The sequence below is a fragment of the Episyrphus balteatus genome, chromosome 4, assembly GCF_945859705.1.
Source record: "Episyrphus balteatus chromosome 4, idEpiBalt1.1, whole genome shotgun sequence".
Lineage (NCBI taxonomy): Eukaryota > Metazoa > Arthropoda > Insecta > Diptera > Syrphidae > Episyrphus > Episyrphus balteatus.
This window is the reverse complement of record NC_079137.1, coordinates 17,746,122-17,766,581: the sequence shown is the minus strand read 5'-3', so window position 1 is coordinate 17,766,581 and position 20,460 is coordinate 17,746,122. Positions and strand designations below refer to the sequence as shown.

General features: G+C 33.4%; 1 protein-coding gene across 3 annotated transcripts in view; it reads left to right on the top strand.

Moving 5' to 3' along the window:
- LOC129920280 (GAS2-like protein pickled eggs) overlaps positions 1–20,460 on the top strand; it is a 202,542-nt gene that overhangs the window by 128,794 nt on the left and 53,288 nt on the right. For all 3 annotated transcript variants that reach the window (XM_056001599.1, XM_056001600.1, XM_056001601.1), the window contains exons 3-5: positions 1,823–2,019; positions 16,786–16,904; positions 16,977–17,230. In XM_056001599.1, the coding sequence (XP_055857574.1) occupies positions 1,823–2,019; positions 16,786–16,904; positions 16,977–17,230 (570 nt within the window). The remainder of the gene's footprint in view (positions 1–1,822; positions 2,020–16,785; positions 16,905–16,976; positions 17,231–20,460) is intronic.

The following is a 20,460-nucleotide window of genomic DNA, read 5'->3' as shown; positions in this document are numbered from 1 at the left end:
TTGCTTACGCAGCAGCAGAAACATCGTTGTTGTTTTACATGTACAAAGTACAATACACCAAAACAGAAAAACTTTTACTTCTATGTAATAAATATGTCTACGAGTACCTATTTTCATCAATTCGATGTCTTTTCGGATCATCTACAAATGCGAGTATGCGAGCTGTAACAGAAGAAAGCAAGAGTTTCAACTTAATTAAAGGCTCAGTCCCAATTCAATATTTTATCAACCAACCTTATTTTTTTTCGAAAAAATATGACATGGGATCCTATCCTATTAATAATTTTAAAAAAATATGTAAAAATATTTCAAAGGCATAACAGAAAGGCGTTGACAACTTCCAAATATTTTTTTGAGTTTGAAAAATTCCTAAGTGTGAACAAAATTGTTGCATTGGCGCCATTTGTCTGAAAAGAAAAACAACTTTCTCCTTAATCAAAAAGAAAAATGATATCGCTTTTTAAAGCACAACCAAATAAATCCTTCTCCCCCACTTACAATGTCAAAGAAATTGTCACTTTCGATACCTCAAGTTTGTTGAACTTGCTTAAAAAGAAAACATATATTCCAAAAAATAATTCCAGAGTCCCAAAAATAGTTTCACCATAAAAAAATTCTATACTATTTGCCTTTGAACTTTAATACCTATATAAAAAAAAGTTTTGTGTATCTTACTCGAATTATGTAGGCGTGTAAATCGATCGAATTTGAGATTTTAATCAAAGATATTTTAAAATAAGAAAGAAGTTGAAAATATCTAGATGATCCGTGATCGATCGAATTTGAGATTTTAATCAAAGATATTTTAAAATAAGAAAGAAGTTGAAAATATCTAGATGATCCGTGATTATGAATTTATGTATGCAGTGGAGAAGAGTCCAACATATAGTCTTTAGTTAGGTATAAAGTTCTTTTTGCGTTTAAACACATTTTGTCTAAATTTAATAAATGACTTTTTTAATTACCCCATTTTCTGAACAAATTTTGATGTTATTATGGGGAACACCAGAGTAGATAAAGGCTTGATCAGAAAGTTCTTTTCTGACGTTAACACTATAACTTCCATTTCCTAAATAAGATTGGTGGTAATCCTTTTTGAAACCAGTGTGTTGTTATGCAGATCCTTCTACATATTCAAATCAAAAGCTTCGCCTCTTTTTTCAGATTAAACCATTTGATGCTACCTGTCCAAAGCAGTTGTATTTTTAATATCGTTCACTTCCTCGATAAAAAAATTTACTAGCCAAGAACGTTGTTGCTGGACGATCGCCTTCAAAGTATCACTTTCATCGGAGATTTTATGAAGGGTTCTTAAATGCTTATCCAAAACCTCCATGGCAATGTCCTGGAAGTTGTATGTCTCCACCAATAATAATCAAAGACTCTTTGTTTGCTGTCTCAAGAAGTTTGTGAAGATCTTACATTTTTGGGTATTGAAAATATTCCAAAACATACCCTGAACCACCAATTTATGAAATCTCAAACGGATTCCGCTTTTCAACTTTTCCGCAATACCTTTTTAAATCCTTTTCCGTTCTGTATATAGAAAAACATTTGTGAGTTTTTATCTCAATATCAAAAAAACCCATCCCCGTTTTAGGTGTTTCGATATTTTGTTTCTTCAATGGACAAAATGTTTACATCTTTTATCATCTTCAACTATTTATCATCTCATCTCGAAGGTTGGGCCAGATCATTTTTGACCATTATTTCGAAGAAGCACACATGCGACATCGAAATGTTATTTCATAAACATTCATTAAATATCTCAACGCAAAATTACTTCAATGAGTGTAATGAAATATTTCCTCTTTTTTTTCAGCACGCCAACAATGTCCGTCAAGCTGCCGAAGACTATCTAGCCAGACGACAAGCTCGCAACAAATCAATGACGCGCTCAATGACTTCCGGATCGGCTGGCCCAATTTTGGCTATGGGCAACGTACATTATCTACCAGCAGCAAAAAGTGGAACATTCTTTTCCCGAGATAATGTTTCCAATTTCATTACATGGTGCAGGTGAGTCAAATTTTTCCTTTTTGAAGTTTTTATTTTGTAAGTACAACAAATTAAACTAAGCATAAGCGTTTAGATATTTATGTAAATACATTTATCGTCTCCCGGATAATTGAAAGCAGGACAGCATTTGATTTGCTTGATTGGCCACAGTCACAGGTCAATCTCTAGAAAATGGAAGAAGCATGTACATGGGTTTTAGTTTCATTTTACAAAGGACAGACCAGGAATTGCGTTCAATTAGCAAATATTTTATGTTCCTAATTTATTGTGAAAATACATGGACTGCTATGCAAATTTTGCAAGTGTGTAGTCTTATTTCTTGGAAAAAAAAGTTAAGATACAAAGCAAGCAGAGAAAGATTGCAAATATGTGTGGCAAGTTCATTTGCATGCGCAATTAGTTTAGTAGGCTGCAGTTGCTGCTTCGGTGGCAAATTGTTGTTGTTGTTATTTTTGTTGAATGTAAAAATGTACATTGTGTAGGTACTATTATAAAGAACGTCCGGAATGCATTTTTGTTTTAATAGTAAATGCGACGAATAAATTAGTTTAAGATGCGCCACTTGTATTTCCATTATAAATTTATGTATATGGTTGACAATAAGTAAGGAGGCGCCTTCTACTTGCCCTGCTGCTTGAATAATGAGTGCTATTTGATATACGCATATTTGAATATTCATTGTGACAAATTCAAATTTATTCATTATATTTATTTTATTAGAGGGTGATTCAAATAAAAATTGAATAAGTAAAATGGTACTTCAGATGGCTATAATCGATAGAATAGCATTTATCGATGTTTTTGAATACAGGTGCTAAGACATTTCGAAAAAGAAGCATTTCTTTTCCATAGCAAGCAAACATGGGATCTGTCCTTTGAAGTTTGTTCTTTTATTGAATCGCGAATTTTTTAGTGTAATTTCTAGAAGCAGGTTCTTTCCTATTGAAAAAACTTCGACTTGTTTCTAATCAAAATTAATCAATAACGAGTCCAATGGGTTGCACCTAAAGTCGTTCGTTCGTTGTAGCTAATGTTTCGTGAATATTTCAGCAGGTTATCTCTTTAAAAAACAATTTATATAACGTATAAAATAAGGTTCCATACAAACCCACTAAAATAATACCGTGCCAGCTGTGACACCATGACCTACATTTTTGTATAACAGATTTTTCCTAGAAAGCATTTACCGAGAATAAATGATTCACTTTTAAATACTTCACCGGTACCTTCAAGCAGGAAGTCAGAGGCTGAAATAAGTTAAAAAGAATACATGATAAGATTTAAGATTTGTAAAGCTGAAAATATCTAGTCAAATATATTTGTGAAACCTTTAACATAATCAGTTAGTTAGTTGATGAATAAGCCTATGAAGAGCAAAGGCCTAGTGATTTATAACTCTCAACCACTCATGGGTGCGTGTAATTTGTCTGTAAGAATGGAAGAAACCTACAATTTGACACCCATTCTGAAAAGCATAGTTGAGATGCACTTATTCAGTTTTTAGACCAGTGTCAATCCGGTTTTCAGAGGGCAAAAGTTGAAAAAATTATTAGTAGCATAAGAGTGTTTGGAAAATTTAGGATAAATGGTGAATGAAAGGGAAAACATAAATTTCCCACAAACAAATTGGGGGAAAGTGGTGTTGGTGTCAAAAATCGTGTTTTTTACGATTTTTGTCAAAAGTAGACATCCTTTTAAAAAAAATTAAATTAAAAAGTTGTAGACAATAAAAATGTCTAAAACTTTTATTCAAACGATTTTTTATATAACTTCAAAAATATTGAGAAAAATGCCAAAATATTTTTGGTTCTTTATTTTTATCTTTTACAAAAATAGTTGGATTTTAACAAAACTTAGTTAAAAACTTTGTTATGTTTTTTATCTATTTTAAATATTTTTTGAGCAAAAAATTAATTTTTAGGTTTTTGACGAATTTAATTTGAAAAAATGGCATACGTATTTTTCAATAAAAAAGTTACCGAAAAAATTTTTGATCATTGAAAAGTTTGGAATGCAGTTATTTATATTAAAGCCTTTTATTTAAGATTATGTAGCAAACTATACTTTTGTTTTATAAAGTATTGAGATAAATTGAAAAAAAAAACATTTTTAAGATCTATTTTTCCGTAAATGACAATAGATAATATTGGCGGAAATTATTTCTCCATAGGAATTAAATTATATTTTTCTAGTGGCATTTGCCCTTCTTAATTTAAAACTAGCATTAGAATGGCTGTAATGTGCAAAGTTTTTGAGATATCTAATTTTGAAATTCCAAAACACTATTTTTGTGATGTTTTAGCGATTTTATTTTTCCCTATTCATATACCATTTATCCTAAATTTTCCAACCACCCATATCCTGCTAATAATTTTTTTTTTTCAAAAATTATTGGCACTTGTCATTTACCCTTGGTGGATCTGTAAATTCCTTGCAAGAGAAAGCTTCGCATACAAAAATGCACTTGCAGTGGCTTATCATATCGGCACTTAAATTAGAGTTTTTTTTAGAAAAACACGAGATAAGAGCGGGTCGCTTGTTACAAGCAATTACAAAATAAAAATAAAGTATTAAATAAATAAAAAAATAAAATGCACGACTGGGTCGCACAAACTTGCTCTTAGAGTTAAAGTTGCTTAAATTTTTAAGACTTTTTATATAGAAATTTGGAAAAAAAAATAAAATTCGTTTAAAAAAAAAATAAAATTAAATCTGAAATTAAATTGCCCTCCAAAACAAGTATGCAGTTTTGATTGATATATTAAGATGCATTTTTAGAAAAAAAATTTTCAAAATCGTTAGAGCCGTTTTTTAAAAAACTAATTTTTTATAAATAATTTTTTGGAAAAAAATTTTCAAAATTTTTTTAAAAATCCAAAAATTATTTTTTTTCAAAATCTTATTTTTGGCTTATATTTAAATTATATAAATGCTTCTTCACAAAAAGTTTCGTTGAAATCGAATAAGCAGTTTCGGAGATAATCGGATTTGAAAAAAAACGGTTCTATGGCAGGTACCGTTAATAATGATTCTCAAAAAAAAATTTTTTCATTGAAAGATAGACCTTAGCTTAAAACTAACATTTGAATTTTTTAAACAAAATCGTTAGAGCCGTTTTCGAGATATTTCAATTTTACTAAAATCGGTATATGACAAGTACCGTTATTTTTGGTCCAAAAAAATTAATTCCAAAAACCCCTCTGGAGAGTCGCCAAATAACGCTACATACCAAGTTTGACATTAATCGGTCCATCCGTTTAGGCTGTAGCTCCTTATACAGACAGACAGACAGACTGACAGACAGACAGACGGACTTCCGGGACCCACTTTTTTGGCATTGTCTACCATCGTAATGTCATGGAAAAATGTTATCTCAACTTTTTTTTTTTGTACGAATGCATAACTTGATATACAGTGGTGGCAAAATAATTAGAAACGTTCTCCTTTGTTTAGGTTAGGTTAGGTAGAAATGGCTGTCAGGAAAACAACTGACACACTTAGACCATTTATTGGTCCGTTGTGATACCATGATTTTGTGAGGAAATTCCTCACTAATTAAACCAGTTGGAGCTTTTAATAAAGCGGTGAAGGTTGAAGATGTCAGTATTGATTAGCTCACTGGTATCTTCTAAGAAATATTTTTCCAGGTATTTTTTACGTCTACTGGAAAGGGCAGGACATGAGCAGAGAAGATGTTGGATTGTTTCTTCTTCTTCCTCATCAAGGCAACTTCTACAGAAGTCGTTAGAGATTACGCCAAGTCTTATGGCGTGTCTACCTATGAGACAGTGTCCTGTTAAGACACCTATTACAGAGCTGATATGCAATCTGCTTAGAGACAACAAATTTTTTGAACGTTTTGGATCTAGCCTAGGCCAGATCTGCTTGGTCGTTTGGCAAGTTATAATGTTTGACCATCGTATGTTTGTTGCCTCTATAGCTTCTTGCTTCAGCATGAGTTTGCACGTTGCGATTGGTATACCAATATTTGCCTTATTGGGTAAAATTGGTATTAGAGTTCCATTTCTGGCGAGTTCGTCTGCTTCACAGTTTCCCAGAATATCTCTGTGACCCGGCACCCAGAAAAGGTGAATGTTAAACTGTTCTGACATCTCCATGAGAGATGATCGACAGTCGCGGGCAGTAACGGAGTTTGTGGAAACCGAAGCTAACGATTTAAGGGCGGCCTGGCTATCAGAGAAGATGCGGATATCCGATGTAGATATCACGTTTTCTTTGAGCCAAGTCAGTACTTCTTTAATCGCCATTATTTCCGCTTGGAACACGCTGCAGTGATTAGGGAGACGGAAGGAGAGACTAACATTAAGTTTATCGGAGTAAACCCCGCCACCCACTCCGTCATTGGTTTTAGAACCATCTGTATAGAAATGAATTGAATCATCTCTTAGAAACTCGGCATTGTCCCATTCTGATCTATTTGGGATGGTGACTTCATAATTATTGCCGAAAACCAATTGTGGGGTGGTGTAGTCGGAGTGACTGTGGATTGATCCGAATGAATTCAGAATATTTGTGTGGCCAATAGAGTTATTGGTCCATTGAGAGATGGCTTGGAGTCGAATAGCAGTGCTCGCGGCCACCTGCTTGCTGAATATATCTATGGGTGGAAGATTGAGTAATATATCAAGAGCGGCGGAAGGTGTCGAACGGAGAGCTCCGCTGATGCACATGCAGGCTGAACGTTGGACTTTGCTTAACTTGTCTCGATATGTTACTTTTTCCAGAGCAGTCCACCAAACTGCTACCCCGTAAGTGAGAATAGGTCTGATGACTGCAGTGTATAGCCAATGAGTTATTTTAGGAGATAGTCCCCATTTATTCCCTATAGCTTTTTTGCAAGAAAAGAGTGCCACTGTGGCTTTTCTTATTCTTTCTTGTATGTTGGTTTTCCAGTTTAATTTGCTATCCAAAATAAGACCCAGGTATTTGGCTTCGCTGGCAAAATTAAGTGGAACACCATTAATAGAGGGGGGGTCTAGTTGTGGAATTTTATATTTCTTTGTAAAGAGGACAAGTTCTGTTTTTTGAGGATTTACCCCCAATCCACAGTTTGTTGCCCATTTTAGTAGCTTATTTAGAGCAGTTTGCATTAGTTCTATTATAATACAGTAAAATAAGGAGAAAAAAGGGGTAAATCTCGGAATGAATGTTAGTAGAAATTTTTTTTGCTCAATATCTTCCTTTTGCCATTCTATAACATATCTCAAAAGTCTAGAAAAATCTCATGTCCGCTTGTCGCGATTTCAAGGTCAAATCGCGAAATGGAGATTTTCAATATTAGCAAAAATAGGCTATGGTATTATATACACATATGATACATGATTTCAAGGTATTTTTTAATGCTGATTCCAAAAAATCTAAAATCAAGACAATCTGACGTCTCTGGAAAAAGTTATACCTGTTTTTCATCTGTCAACTCATATTATTATAACAGTTGCAAACTTACTGCCGAAAAACCCTTAAAAGTTATGGTAGATGAACCAAATTTTGCATGAAGATTTTAGAATCCATCATTATTAAAAATCAAAACAATCCATTACAAAAAATATATATACCTACGAAATAATGGTATTTTTTGATCGAGGGGCAAATTTTAGGATATGCGTTAAAGAAGATTCTTGTTCATCTTAGGAATAAGTGCTAATAGGCTAATTTTTTCATTTTAATCTTTGTTTGGATATTCTTTAACTACCCTCAAAAATTTAAAAAAATCTCATGTCCGCAAGTCCTAATTTTCTAGGTTTGAAAATAAGGTGCAGATTTTAAAAAATTAATAAGAAAAGTTTAAATTTTTATATGTATACCAACATAAGCGACATGATTTAAAGGTATTTTTTAACACTTATTCCAACAAAACTCACAAACAAGTCAACCTGACCATCCCTGAAAAGTAATGCACCTAATTCATGTTGATCTGACACAAATATCTGAAGTGTAGTTTTTCAATTTTTTTAAATCTGCACCTTATTTTCAAACCAAGAAAATTAGGACTTGCGGACATGAGATTTTTTTAAATTTTTGAGGGTAGTTAAAGAATATCCAAACAAAGATTAAAATGAAAAAATTAGCCTATTAGCACTTATTCCTAAGATGAACAAGAATCTTCTTCAGTGCATATCCTAAAATTTGCCCCTCGATCAAAAAATACCATTATTTCGTAGGTATATATATTTTTTGTAATGGATTGTTTTGATTTTTAATAATGATGGATTCTAAAATCTTCATGCAAAATTTGGTTCATCTACCATAACTTTTAAGGGTTTTTCGGCAGTAAGTTTGCAACTGTTATAATAATATGAGTTGACAGATGAAAAACAGGTTTTACTTTTTCCAGAGACGTCAAATTGTCTTGATTTTAGATTTTTTGGAATCAGCATTAAAAAATACCTTAAAATCATGTATCATATGTGTATATAATACCGTAGCCTATTTTTGCTAATTTTGAAAATCTCCATTTCACGATTTGACCATGAAATCGCGACAAGCGGACATGGGATTTTTCTAGACTTTTGAGATATGTTATAGAATGGCAAAAGGAAGATATTGAGCAAAAAAAATTTCTACTAACATTAATTCCGAGGTTAAACCCTTATTTGACTGGATTATTATAGTATGGAGATGTTTTCCTGATATGGCAATGGCGACGTCGTCAGCGTATGCAATCACTTTGAATCCATCTACTTCTAGACCGACTAGTAGTTCATTAACCACTAAGTTCCACAGGAGTGGGGAGAGTACCCCTCCTTGTGGTGTACCTCTACTAACAGATCTTCTTGCTGAGAAATCTCCTAGAGTTGAGTTAATAATTCCGCTTTTCAGCATAAGGTCTATTAGCTCGCTCAGTGAGCTATCTACTTTAAGGTTCTTCAGTGCATTTGTGATTGCTATGTTGCTGACGTTGTTGAACGCGCCTTCAATATCAAGAAATGCAACTAAGGTGAACTCTTTATGATGGAGGGAATATTCAATAGTGCGCACTACAGTATGTAGTGCTGTTTCAACCGATTTCCCTTTTAGTCTAAGAGCCGGCAGCACATTTTGGCAGTTTTGATATAACCGAAATTCGAGTGTGCACATATCTAGATATGCACCACAGTATGTCAACGGAACAAGTCTGGCAGTGATCTTTTTCAGCTTTCTCTTGCCAGACGCATCCAAAGTGCAGCAAAAAATCAATTTTTGGCGTTTTGGTATAACCGAATAAATGATACACCAAAAAATCATAAAAAATCCCCTGATTTCGAATCTGTGGGTACCGCAAGTTTCTTTTTCAGCTTTCCCCCCGCCAGACCGCTTTAAAGCATTTTTAAGTGCATTTTTCTAATAAAAAACCCAATTACTTATTTTCTGTTAGGTATAACCGTATGATGGTAACAAATTAATATTCTATGTCTATTCCAGGTCTAGAAAATATAATTTTTAGCCAGCTATTTTTCAGCCTTCCCTCTGCCAGACGCATCCAAAGTGCAGTCAAAAATCAACTTTTGGTGTTTTTCTAGGTATTACCCCAAAAAATGATACACCAAAAAATCATAAAAAATCCCCTGATTTCAAAAATGTGGGTACCACAAGTTTTTTTTCAGCTTTCCCCCCGCCAGACCGCTTTAAAGCATTTTTAAGTGCATTTTTCTAATAAAAACCCCAATTACTTCTTTTCTGTTAGGTATAACCGTATGATGGTAACAAATTAACATTCTATGTCTATTCCTGGTTTAGAAAATGAAAGTTTAAGCCAGTTTCTTTTCAGCCTTCCCTCTGCCAGACGCCCTCAAAGGTATCTCAAACATATTTTCTCATTCAAAAAACACTTAGTTTTTGGTTTTTCTTTCTAAAAAAACCAAATAACTTTTTTTTGTTAACAGCAACCATAAGATGATCAAATATTAATATAATATCTCCATTGCTGGTTTAAATGCGCAAATTATGCAAAAGCGCATTTTTTTCTAAATATATTAAGAATCGCTTATTTTTCACTTGCGATTATCTTTTTTTGTCAAAAATTAGCAGTCCTTTAAGCAATTAATGGGCCTGTCAATTATATTATTCCATTTTGTTTTGAAATAGCGTATGTTTCATTAGAAAAAGCGCTTGTGAAAAAAAAAGTTATAAGATATAGCTAGTGTGTTTGAGTTGTGTTTTGAAAATACTTACCATGAATATTAAATGTTCTTTACCGTGTAGTAATATTGAAATAAAAAATCAAAAACCGATTATTTTGTTTACCGAACTCACATTAGAAAAATGCCATCAAATACTTTCCTTACGAAAATCTCGCAAATATAAATTTTTTGAAAAACAGCTGGCTCAAACTTATATTTTCTAGACCTGGAATAGACATAGAATATTAATTTGTTACCATCATACGGTTATACCTAACAGAAAATAAGTAATTAGGTTTTTTATTAGAAAAATGCACTTAAAAATGCTTTAAAGCGGTCTGGCGGGGGGAAAGCTGAAAAAGAAACTTGCGGTACCCACATTTTTGAAATCAGGGGATTTTTTATGATTTTTTGGTGTATCATTTATTGGGGTAATACCTAGCAAAACGCCAAAAGTTGATTTTTGACTGCACTTTGGATGCGTCTGGCAGAGGGAAGGCTGAAAAATAGCTGGCTAAAAATTATATTTTCTAGACCTGGAATAGACATAGAATATTAATTTGTTACCATCATACGGTTATACCTAACAGAAAATAAGTAATTGGGTTTTTTATTAGAAAAATGCACTTAAAAATGCTTTAAAGCGGTCTGGCGGGGGGAAAGCTGAAAAAGAAACTTGCGGTACCCACATTTTTGAAATCAGGGGATTTTTTATGATTTTTTGGTGTATCATTTATTGGGGTAATACCTAGCAAAACGCCAAAAGTTGATTTTTGACTGCACTTTGGATGCGTCTGGCAGAGGGAAGGCTGAAAAATAGCTGGCTAAAAATTATATTTTCTAGACCTGGAATAGACATAGAATATTAATTTGTTACCATCATACGGTTATACCTAACAGAAAATAAGTAATTGGGTTTTTTATTAGAAAAATGCACTTAAAAATGCTTTAAAGCGGTCTGGCGGGGGGAAAGCTGAAAAAGAAACTTGCGGTACCCACATTTTTGAAATCAGGGGATTTTTTATGATTTTTTGGTGTATCATTTATTGGGGTAATACCTAGCAAAACGCCAAAAGTTGATTTTTGACTGCACTTTGGATGCGTCTGGCAGAGGGAAGGCTGAAAAATAGCTGGCTAAAAATTATATTTTCTAGACCTGGAATAGACATAGAATATTAATTTGTTACCATCATACGGTTATACCTAACAGAAAATAAGTAATTGGGTTTTTTATTAGAAAAATGCACTTAAAAATGCTTTAAAGCGGTCTGGCGGGGGGAAAGCTGAAAAAGAAACTTGCGGTACCCACAGATTCGAAATCAGGGGATTTTTTATGATTTTTTGGTGTATCATTTATTCGGTTATACCAAAACGCCAAAAATTGATTTTTTGCTGCACTTTGGATGCGTCTGGCAAGAGAAAGCTGAAAAAGATCACTGCCAGACTTGTTCCGTTGACATACTGTGGTGCATATCTAGATATGTGCACACTCGAATTTCGGTTATATCAAAACTGCCAAAATATGCTGTCGGCTCTCGGTCTATTTACAATAAGCGTGTTGTGCTGTAGATATAAGATTGGGATCTATGACATTACGCAAGTGGATATCAATCATTCGTTCTAAGGTTTTAAGAAGGAATGATGATAGGCTGATAGGTCGGAGGTCTTTCGGATTGACATGAGAGAATTTGCCTGCTTTGGGTATGAATACAACTTTAACTTCTCTCCATAGGGCAGGGATGTGTTTCAATTTTACACATCCATTCAGAATTATCTCTAAGATGGGAATTAGAATATCTGATGCCATTTGAAGTTCGGCTGGTATTATACCATCCGGTCCAGCGGATTTGTATGGTTTGAAGGCGTTGATGGCCCACTTTAGCTTCTCTCTTGTAATCAGACCAAGATTGTTTTTTGAATTTGTGTCTGGCCCTGATGGGTCGACTCTGTTTATAATGTTTGAGCTACTTGGAAAATGAGTATCTAGTAGCAAATTGAGTGATTCTTCACAGGAGTTGGTCCAGGCCCCGTTATTTGTTTTCAAGGCACTGGGCATTAAAGGGTTTGTTGAGAGAATTTTTCTTAATCTAGAGGCTTCTGAAGAGTCTTCTATTTTTTCACAGAAATTTCTCCAAGAAGATGTTTTACATTTTCTTAGCTGTTTTTTGTAGACTTTCAGGGATTCTTTGTATAGGTCCCAGTCTGAAACATCTCTAGTGGATTTGGCGAGATTGAAGAGTTTTCTACAAGCTTTTCTGTGCGGTTCTAGCCCTGAGTTCCACCAGTGTGGCTTCTGCTTTCCTCTTACTTGTATGAGTGGGCAGGAGTTATTCATTGATAGGTTAAGGGCAGAAGTGAGATCATTGACTTTGTTGTCGAGATCGATTGTATTTGAGGGATAACTTAGAAGTTCAGGTTTAAGTAAGCTTGTCAGAGTTTCCCTGTATTTTTGCCAGTTAGTTTTGCGATAGTTTCGGAATGCTAACTGTTTAGTAGTCACATCGTTAAGACTAAATTGGATGTATCTATGATCAGAGAACGAGTGTTCTTTAGATACTTTCCAATTTAAGATCCTTTGATGAATCGAATCGGAGACAAGAGTAATGTCTAGTACTTCTTGTCGGTTTCTGGTAACGAATGTTGGTTCATTGCCAGTATTACTTACTATCAGGTTAGTACTCAAAATAAAATCAAAAAGTGACTCACCTCTATCATTTATGTCGGTACTTCCCCAGACCGTGTGATGGGCGTTTGCATCGCAACCAATTATGAGGCAGATCTTTTGCCTTTCAGCATCGGCTACAAGTCTCCGTAGTTTTTCGCCAGGGAGAGGGCCGAGTTGGTCATGGCCGAGATATGCCGACGCAATCCAGAGTGTTCCTTGGTCAGTTTGCAGTCTGACCGCGGTTACATCTCGATCGCTGTAATTAGGGAGTAAATATACATTAGTATTACTTCTTGCTAATATGCATGATCTGGGGTCACCTTTGTCCGATGCATATAGCAAGTTGTACCCAGGAGTCCTGAGTCCCTGAACCATGGACTTGCAGATCCATGGTTCCTGGACCAGCACCACGTCTTCCCCATTCTTGTGGATTCGGAGAAGAAGGGAGGCCGAAGCCTGCTTGGAGTGGTGAAGGTTAATCTGAACTAACTGGAGCATGAATGCTACTGTTAGTCAGATCAGCCCCCACCACCGTAAGGTCGAGGTCTTCGGATTCTGACTCAGAAGATGAACGTAGGAGTTCATCTTCACTGAGTAGAATCTTGTTGAGATATTCCTCTGTTTCCATCTCAACATCGGAGTTATCTGGTATTGGAGCCATTATGGCTGGCGTTTTAGAGCCCGAGGGGACCTCCTCAGTTGGGGAGATTACCGGCGTATCAACCTCCATTGATGGAGATGGAGGATTGATATTTAAGGCAATGTCTTCTTCTAAGGAGGGAACCTCAGGTGCCGGAAGTGATGGAGGTGCAGCTTTTGCACTCTCCTCATCTTTTTTATAGATCTTTAAGGTTGTAGAAGTCCATCCAAACCTTATCTGACTTTGGTTCGCAGCTAGGGGAGTCAACGACTCCTTATTGATGACAATTATTGCCGATCTATAAGGGCCCGTTGGCTCTTCCAGCTTTGCGACTTTCCAGTCGTGAGTGGGTAGGGATGGATTTCCAAACTGGATCATTTTGAGCACAGTATCTTTGCAGGCTAGCTCAGCTGGGATACTGATGCGAGCTCTAGGTCTGCAAGGAATGTCTTCCTTTGCCACAACCTCTAGCTTGGCATCAGGCCATAGCCCCTCTAGTCTGCTGATAGCAAGCTTATATAGATCGCATGATCTCTTGTCACCGAATGCGACGAGCTTGACGCGGCCTTGGTGCCATCCCGCGTCCTCAACAACTGCAGGCTCACCCGGGTTCTCCATCATGAGAGTCCAGTAGGAGATCTGCAGTTTGTTTGAGACCATCGTCCAACGGTCAAAAGAGATCATGCCATCGACATTACTTCTATCGATAACTGCAAGGATAGACTTGTCCTTAAGAACGTCACTAAAGGACAGGTCTTTCCTAGTGTGAGTGCTGGAATTATGCACTTTTTGTCTTTTAGATTCCGAGACGGAATCCTCAACAGACCTTTGTCGCTTTGACGTTAAGTCGCTGCTGGTCAATCTTTTGCTGAGAATAGCTTTTGCCCATTCTAACTTGCTGGATTGCTCTGGGGACCGTTCGGCTATTGGTATCAACCTTAGTGCTCTATAGATCCCCTTTGCGTTCCTTATGTCATTACGGGACGCTCTTTTGCTTTCCTCTCCAGCGGAGGTGGAACTATGAGAGACAGCTACACTGCCGCTGGGGATTTGAGCACTTTTAGGGTCAGGAAGAGGTCTGTCTTGACTAGAGGTGAGACTGTAAGAGACAGACGTTTTACTGGTCAAGACATCCCCTTCCGGACCCACAGAGTTCTCCTTTGTTTACAAAATGTTGTTTTTTTCTTACTATAAATACAAAATATTTAACAAATTTTTAGCAAACATGAGTGATGATACAATCCTTGTAACATTTTAGGAACAAAAATTTAGAATTTATCCAACAAAAGAAAAATATTGCAAAAAATCTAAAATATAGTCCAATTTTGTGTGGAAATATAATTAGAAACACTGAGGAAAAATTACTAAGAAATATCCTGTTTTTGATTTTTAGCATTTACATTTGCCAAACTTGGTCAATTAATTAAACGTACAATTAATAAAAAGGACTATCACCAACTAATTTCTATTAGTTGGTTAATGTGGTTGCAGTCCTCGAAAAATGCCACATGTTCCAAAAAAATAATAAAACGTCCTTAACAATATTCCTGACACACCAACCCCTTACTTTTTAGAAAAAGAAGGTGCAATAAAGAGGAGATCCTTAGTAAAACATCAAGCTCTTCAAATACCTCTGTTAAAAAATATTTCTAATATTTTTTATTCATATTAAGAACATACAAACATTTTGAAAAGAAAGAGCGTGTTTCTAATTATTTTTCCACCACTGTATAGTACCTATATCGCAAGTAAAAAAATTAAAAAAGTGTAGAAAAAAAACCAAAAATAAAATGAAAAAGCGTGCTTAAGCACTTGTTAGATCAGTAGAAAAAAATAAAAAGTCCAGTTTCAGTTTCTCTTTTACTATTTACAAATCTTTAGGCTCAAGAGGGTTATAAAATACCATATAGAAGGTTTTTTTTGTGTGATCTTGCTGTTAGTGATCTTTAATATTAGTGGCATGTTTTGAATTTGTATGAATTTTTAAATAATTCTATTTTGTATTTCAAATCATATCAAAGTTGTTAGTCATATTTTTAACTTACATTTAAATGTTTCAATTAATATTTTATACTACATAACTTTGTTTATTAGCCATGTCTAATTATCATATGTTATTTTACTTTTGTTAAAGTATTTTTACCAGGCAGACGGCAGAATTGCCTTAAACCGTATTGTAAATATGTATTGCCGTATTTTGAACATTATTCCATGAAATAAAAAATCTTATAGTTAACTCTTTACATATTGTTAATACCAGCATTGGCAAAAATACTCAATTGATTTTTAAATTTATACTAAATTGAATCACCCTGCAGTTCATAATAATTTCTCACGTACAATATCTCTATTCCCTGTTTATTTAATCCCCATTATATATTCAGACTAAGATTCAGAAATGTAGTCAATCGGTGGAATGACTTTGATTGTAACACTCCTTAAACAACCTGTTTTCAAGTTTCTGTTTTTCAACGATATGTCAATTTTATGTCTTGAACTACATGCTATGAAACGATATCAAATAAAAATGACAACAAACATGTCTCGTTAGTTTATAATCCTATTATTCTTATAAATCAGACAAATTAATGAGATAAAACTATTCATTATCATTTATTTTTTGTTTGTTTCATTTTGTAACTAACAAGAATAGAAAAATAAAAGATCTATACATATTTTAAAGACCTCCAACCAGAGATGGCAGAGTAGATTACGTCAGGTAATCTACTCGGTTAACTACGCGTAGTTAATCGAATAAACTACTCGCTTGATTTGTTTCATGTACTACCTACATTTGCTACGTGCAATAACTACATAAAAAACGTTATATTTCAAAAATATTAAAAAATAAATAGCTGTGTTTTCGTGAGAATTTGGTTTCGTAAAGTAAAACCTTTTCAAAGAAACCACCCCAAGTCCATCTGGTTTCAAATATTCTATTCAAATTTACACTATCACAGCTATGTATTTCGATTTGAATAAGACTTTGACAATTTGGTGGTAAAATTGGCATTTCAAACTACATTTTGACGTCTAGCGCTACGTCTGCTACATTTAATTACGTTAACTACATTAAACTACGTTAACTACCTCATTTATGTAGTAGACGTAACAAATGTAGGAAATAAAAAAAAATCCAATTTTTGCCATCTCTGCCTCCAACAAATATTTGTAATAAATGATCGGCTACCATTTAAACACTATTCATCGTTAATCTATCATTTCATTAATTTATCAATAATATTTTAAACAGGGTTTTATATCGATTATTTTATTATTCATTATATTGTATGTGAATGTATTGTTTTTATCTATTGTATAATGTTTGTTTTAATTTACAGAAAGAGCCTTAAAATATTCGAGTGCCTATTATTCGAAACCGACGACCTAATTATGAGGAAAAACGAAAAACATGTGATACTATGCCTTTTGGAAGTTGCTCGACGTGGAGCAAAATTTGGTAATATTTGAAAACTTCCAATTGTTCCTGTGGATACAATTTTAAAAATTATTTCTTTTATATTAATTTCAGGAATGCTCGCCCCAATGTTGGTCCAAATGGAACGACAAATTGATCGTGAAATAGCAGCTGATAACAAAGCTAATGGAATTGGCTGTGGTACACAAACAGATAGTACAGAATGTGATAAAAATAATATGGCAACAGAAACAGAAATGTTCGACACAGATTCTGAAGAAGAAGAAGATAACGATGAAGGGCCAACGCTAGTCTATGGTCCACAACCTCAAATTGTTACCAATGACTTGAAGAGCCTGGATGAAATGGTGAGTGGTGTAATAAAACAAAATATGAACGATTTAATTTTTAACGTGTGGTACATAATGGCATATACAATTGGCTTACGTTACATAAACAACAATGGAAAAAAAAAAAATAAGCAAATAATTTGAATTGTCACAATTGCGTCTTTTGTGGACGTTCTTTTTCGACAGCTTTTACAAATCTCTAACACTTTTAATACTTTTTTACATTGACTTAAGAAAAGTTATTCTCCTTACTAAAGCTAAAAAATCCCTGAGAAGGAGTTTTTGGTTACTTCGTAACCAAAACTATAATAAAAACAAAAGCAATTCAAATCTACAAAATATAAAAAGCATTCATATTTTGCTTATTTCTATTCGTTTTCGTTTTTGTTAGGTTTGTATTTGTTAATTTTTTGTGTTGTAATATCTTAAAAATAAGAACAATTTTAAAATTTTGTTCTTCTGATTATGATTCAATTTTAAAGCTCAAGTGACCTCAACTCCAAAGCGTTTCGCCCAGGTACGACAGTGGGGTCATCAGTTAGATCTGTCGTACCCTTACTAAGACGCCTTATTTTGGTCGATGATTATTCTAATGGAATTTCTTTATTTTTTCTTCGTTATTGTTCTTCTGATTATTTATTTACACTGATGAATTTTGTTCAATTATTGATTGCAAGTGTTTAATTAATTCAATATAATGTCGATAAGGGTGTGGTAACATCTTTCCCGAAGTTGTAGTTCACATTATTTGCACGTTGTTGCCGTGTACTGTGGCGTATACGTGCTTTTTTGGTTTTAATTTTTTTTAACCGCACATGCAAGAGTAACGGAGGAGAAGACGGTTGATTAAGCTAGAAAATTATAGACAATATTTTATAATGCTGAATGGAATGAGACCCAAAACGACCACTTAAAAAAAAAGTTTATTATGCTTTTTTGTAGTTTTTTTGTTTAAGAACGAATTTTTCCTGCAAACATTTAAAAAATTCGTATTTAAAAATTGTTATAACATAAGCAACTTGAACTTGAGTAAGTACCTACACCGAAAAAAAAATTTGATAATAACAGCTATCAAATTAACATTTTTCAGTGACAAAAGTCATCCAACAATTAAAATATCAATTTTGATATTTTATCATATCATTTTGACAGTTTTTAATTTCAGGTGGGATAGTGAAAATTTCACTTTTACAATTAAAATATCATTTTGACATTTTTTTAAGTTTAAGTGGATAGTGAAAATTTCACTTTGACAATTAAAATATCAATGTTGACTAGATTTTACGTTTTAGTTTATTATAATGAAACCTATTTCTTTCCTTTTCCTTTTTATTATTTTTATTATTTTAAGAATTTTCTTTCTTTTTTTAAAACATTACTGAAAGGGAATATTCTTTTAAAAATAATGGTGATATTATTTTTTCTATTATAGGTGATATAATTGTTTTGTTATTTTCTCCCAAACTATGTGAAGTAAAATCTTAGTGCCGATCAAATTTTCTCAGTAAATCATACATTTTACTTCGAAAAAACACAAAGCGCCTTTAAATTAGTACACATTAAAAATTTTTTATTTAATATTTTTCAATAATTTGGAATGAGAAATTGATATGAAATAAAATGCACGACTGGGTCGCACGAACTTGCTCTTAGAGTTAAAGTTGCTTAAATTTTTAAGACTTTGTATAGAAATTTGGAAAAAAAAAATAAAATTCGTTTTTTAAAAAAATAAAATAAAATCTAAAATTAAATTGCCCTCCAAAACAAGTATGCAGTTTTGATTTATACATTAACATGCATTTTTAGAAAAAAAAATTTCAAAATCGTTAGAGCTGTTTTTAAAAAAACTAATTTTTTATAAATAATTTTTTGGAAAAAAAGTTTTAAAATAAAATTGATATGCCATTTTGTAGAAATCACTAATCAACATCAAAAAACAAAATTTCAAAAAAATTCAATGTCCCGTTTTCGAAAATTTGATTTTTCAAACAAAAATTTTCAATTTTTTTTTTTAAATCCAAAAATTATTTTTTTGGAAATTTTATTTTTGGTTTATATTTTAATTATATAAATGCTTTTTCACAAAAAGTTTCGTTGAAATCGAATAAGCAGTTTCGGAGATAATCGGATTTGAAAAAAACCGTTCTATGGCAGGTACCGTTAATAATGATTTTCAAAAAAAAATTTTCATTGAAAGATAGACCTTTGCTTAAAACTAACATTTGAATTTTTTAAACAAAATCGTTGGAGCCGTTTTCGAGATATTTCAATTTTACCTAAATCGGTATATGACAAGTACCGTTATTTTTGGTCCAAAAAAATTAATTCCAAAAACCCCTCTGGAGAGTCGCCAAATAACGCTACATACCAAGTTTGACATTAATCGGTCCATTCGTTTAGGCTGTAGCTCCTTATACAGACAGACAGACAGACAGACTGACAGACAGACAGACAGACAGACAGACAGACAGACAGACAGACAGACAGACAGACAGACAGACAGACAGACAGACAGACAGACAGACAGACAGACAGACAGACAGACAGACAGACAGACAGACAGACAGACAGACAGACAGACAGACAGACAGACAGACGAACTTCCGGGACCCACTTTTTTGGTATTGTCTACCATCGTAATGTCATGGAAAAATGTTATCTCAACTTTTTTTTTTTTACGAATGCATAACTTGATATATAGTACCTACATATATCGCAAGTAAAAATGATAATAAAATATCAAAAAAAATTTCCAAAACATGACATTTTAAATATCATTTTATAGAGCATTTTTGGCTGATATTTAAAAAAAGTTAATTTGATATTTAAAAAATGTTAAATTGATATTGGTTTTTTTTTTCGGTGTACCATTTTCTTTCTGAGTAGCTTTAATTCAAAATCATACCATAGCTTTCTCAAGTTCATTTTCACATTTCACATATATAGAAGTTATCTTTTGTTCATAATTTTGAAATATTAATCAAAAATTGAAAAGCTTTTTCTCACAAAATAAGAAACAAATTAAGTAATGTTATTAAATAAACATCAATTTCGAAACATCTCAATCCTTATTCTGCGCCCGAAAGCCAAACTCTTTTCTTTCGTCTTAACCATCGCACTTTCAATCAATGCAATTCAAAGTGAACAGTCGTGATCTTCATCACATCCCACGTCTATAACCAATTTTCTCACCAAGAACTTTCTTTTGTTGTTGTTTGAATTTTTCTGCCGTGTCGTTACTCTGATAT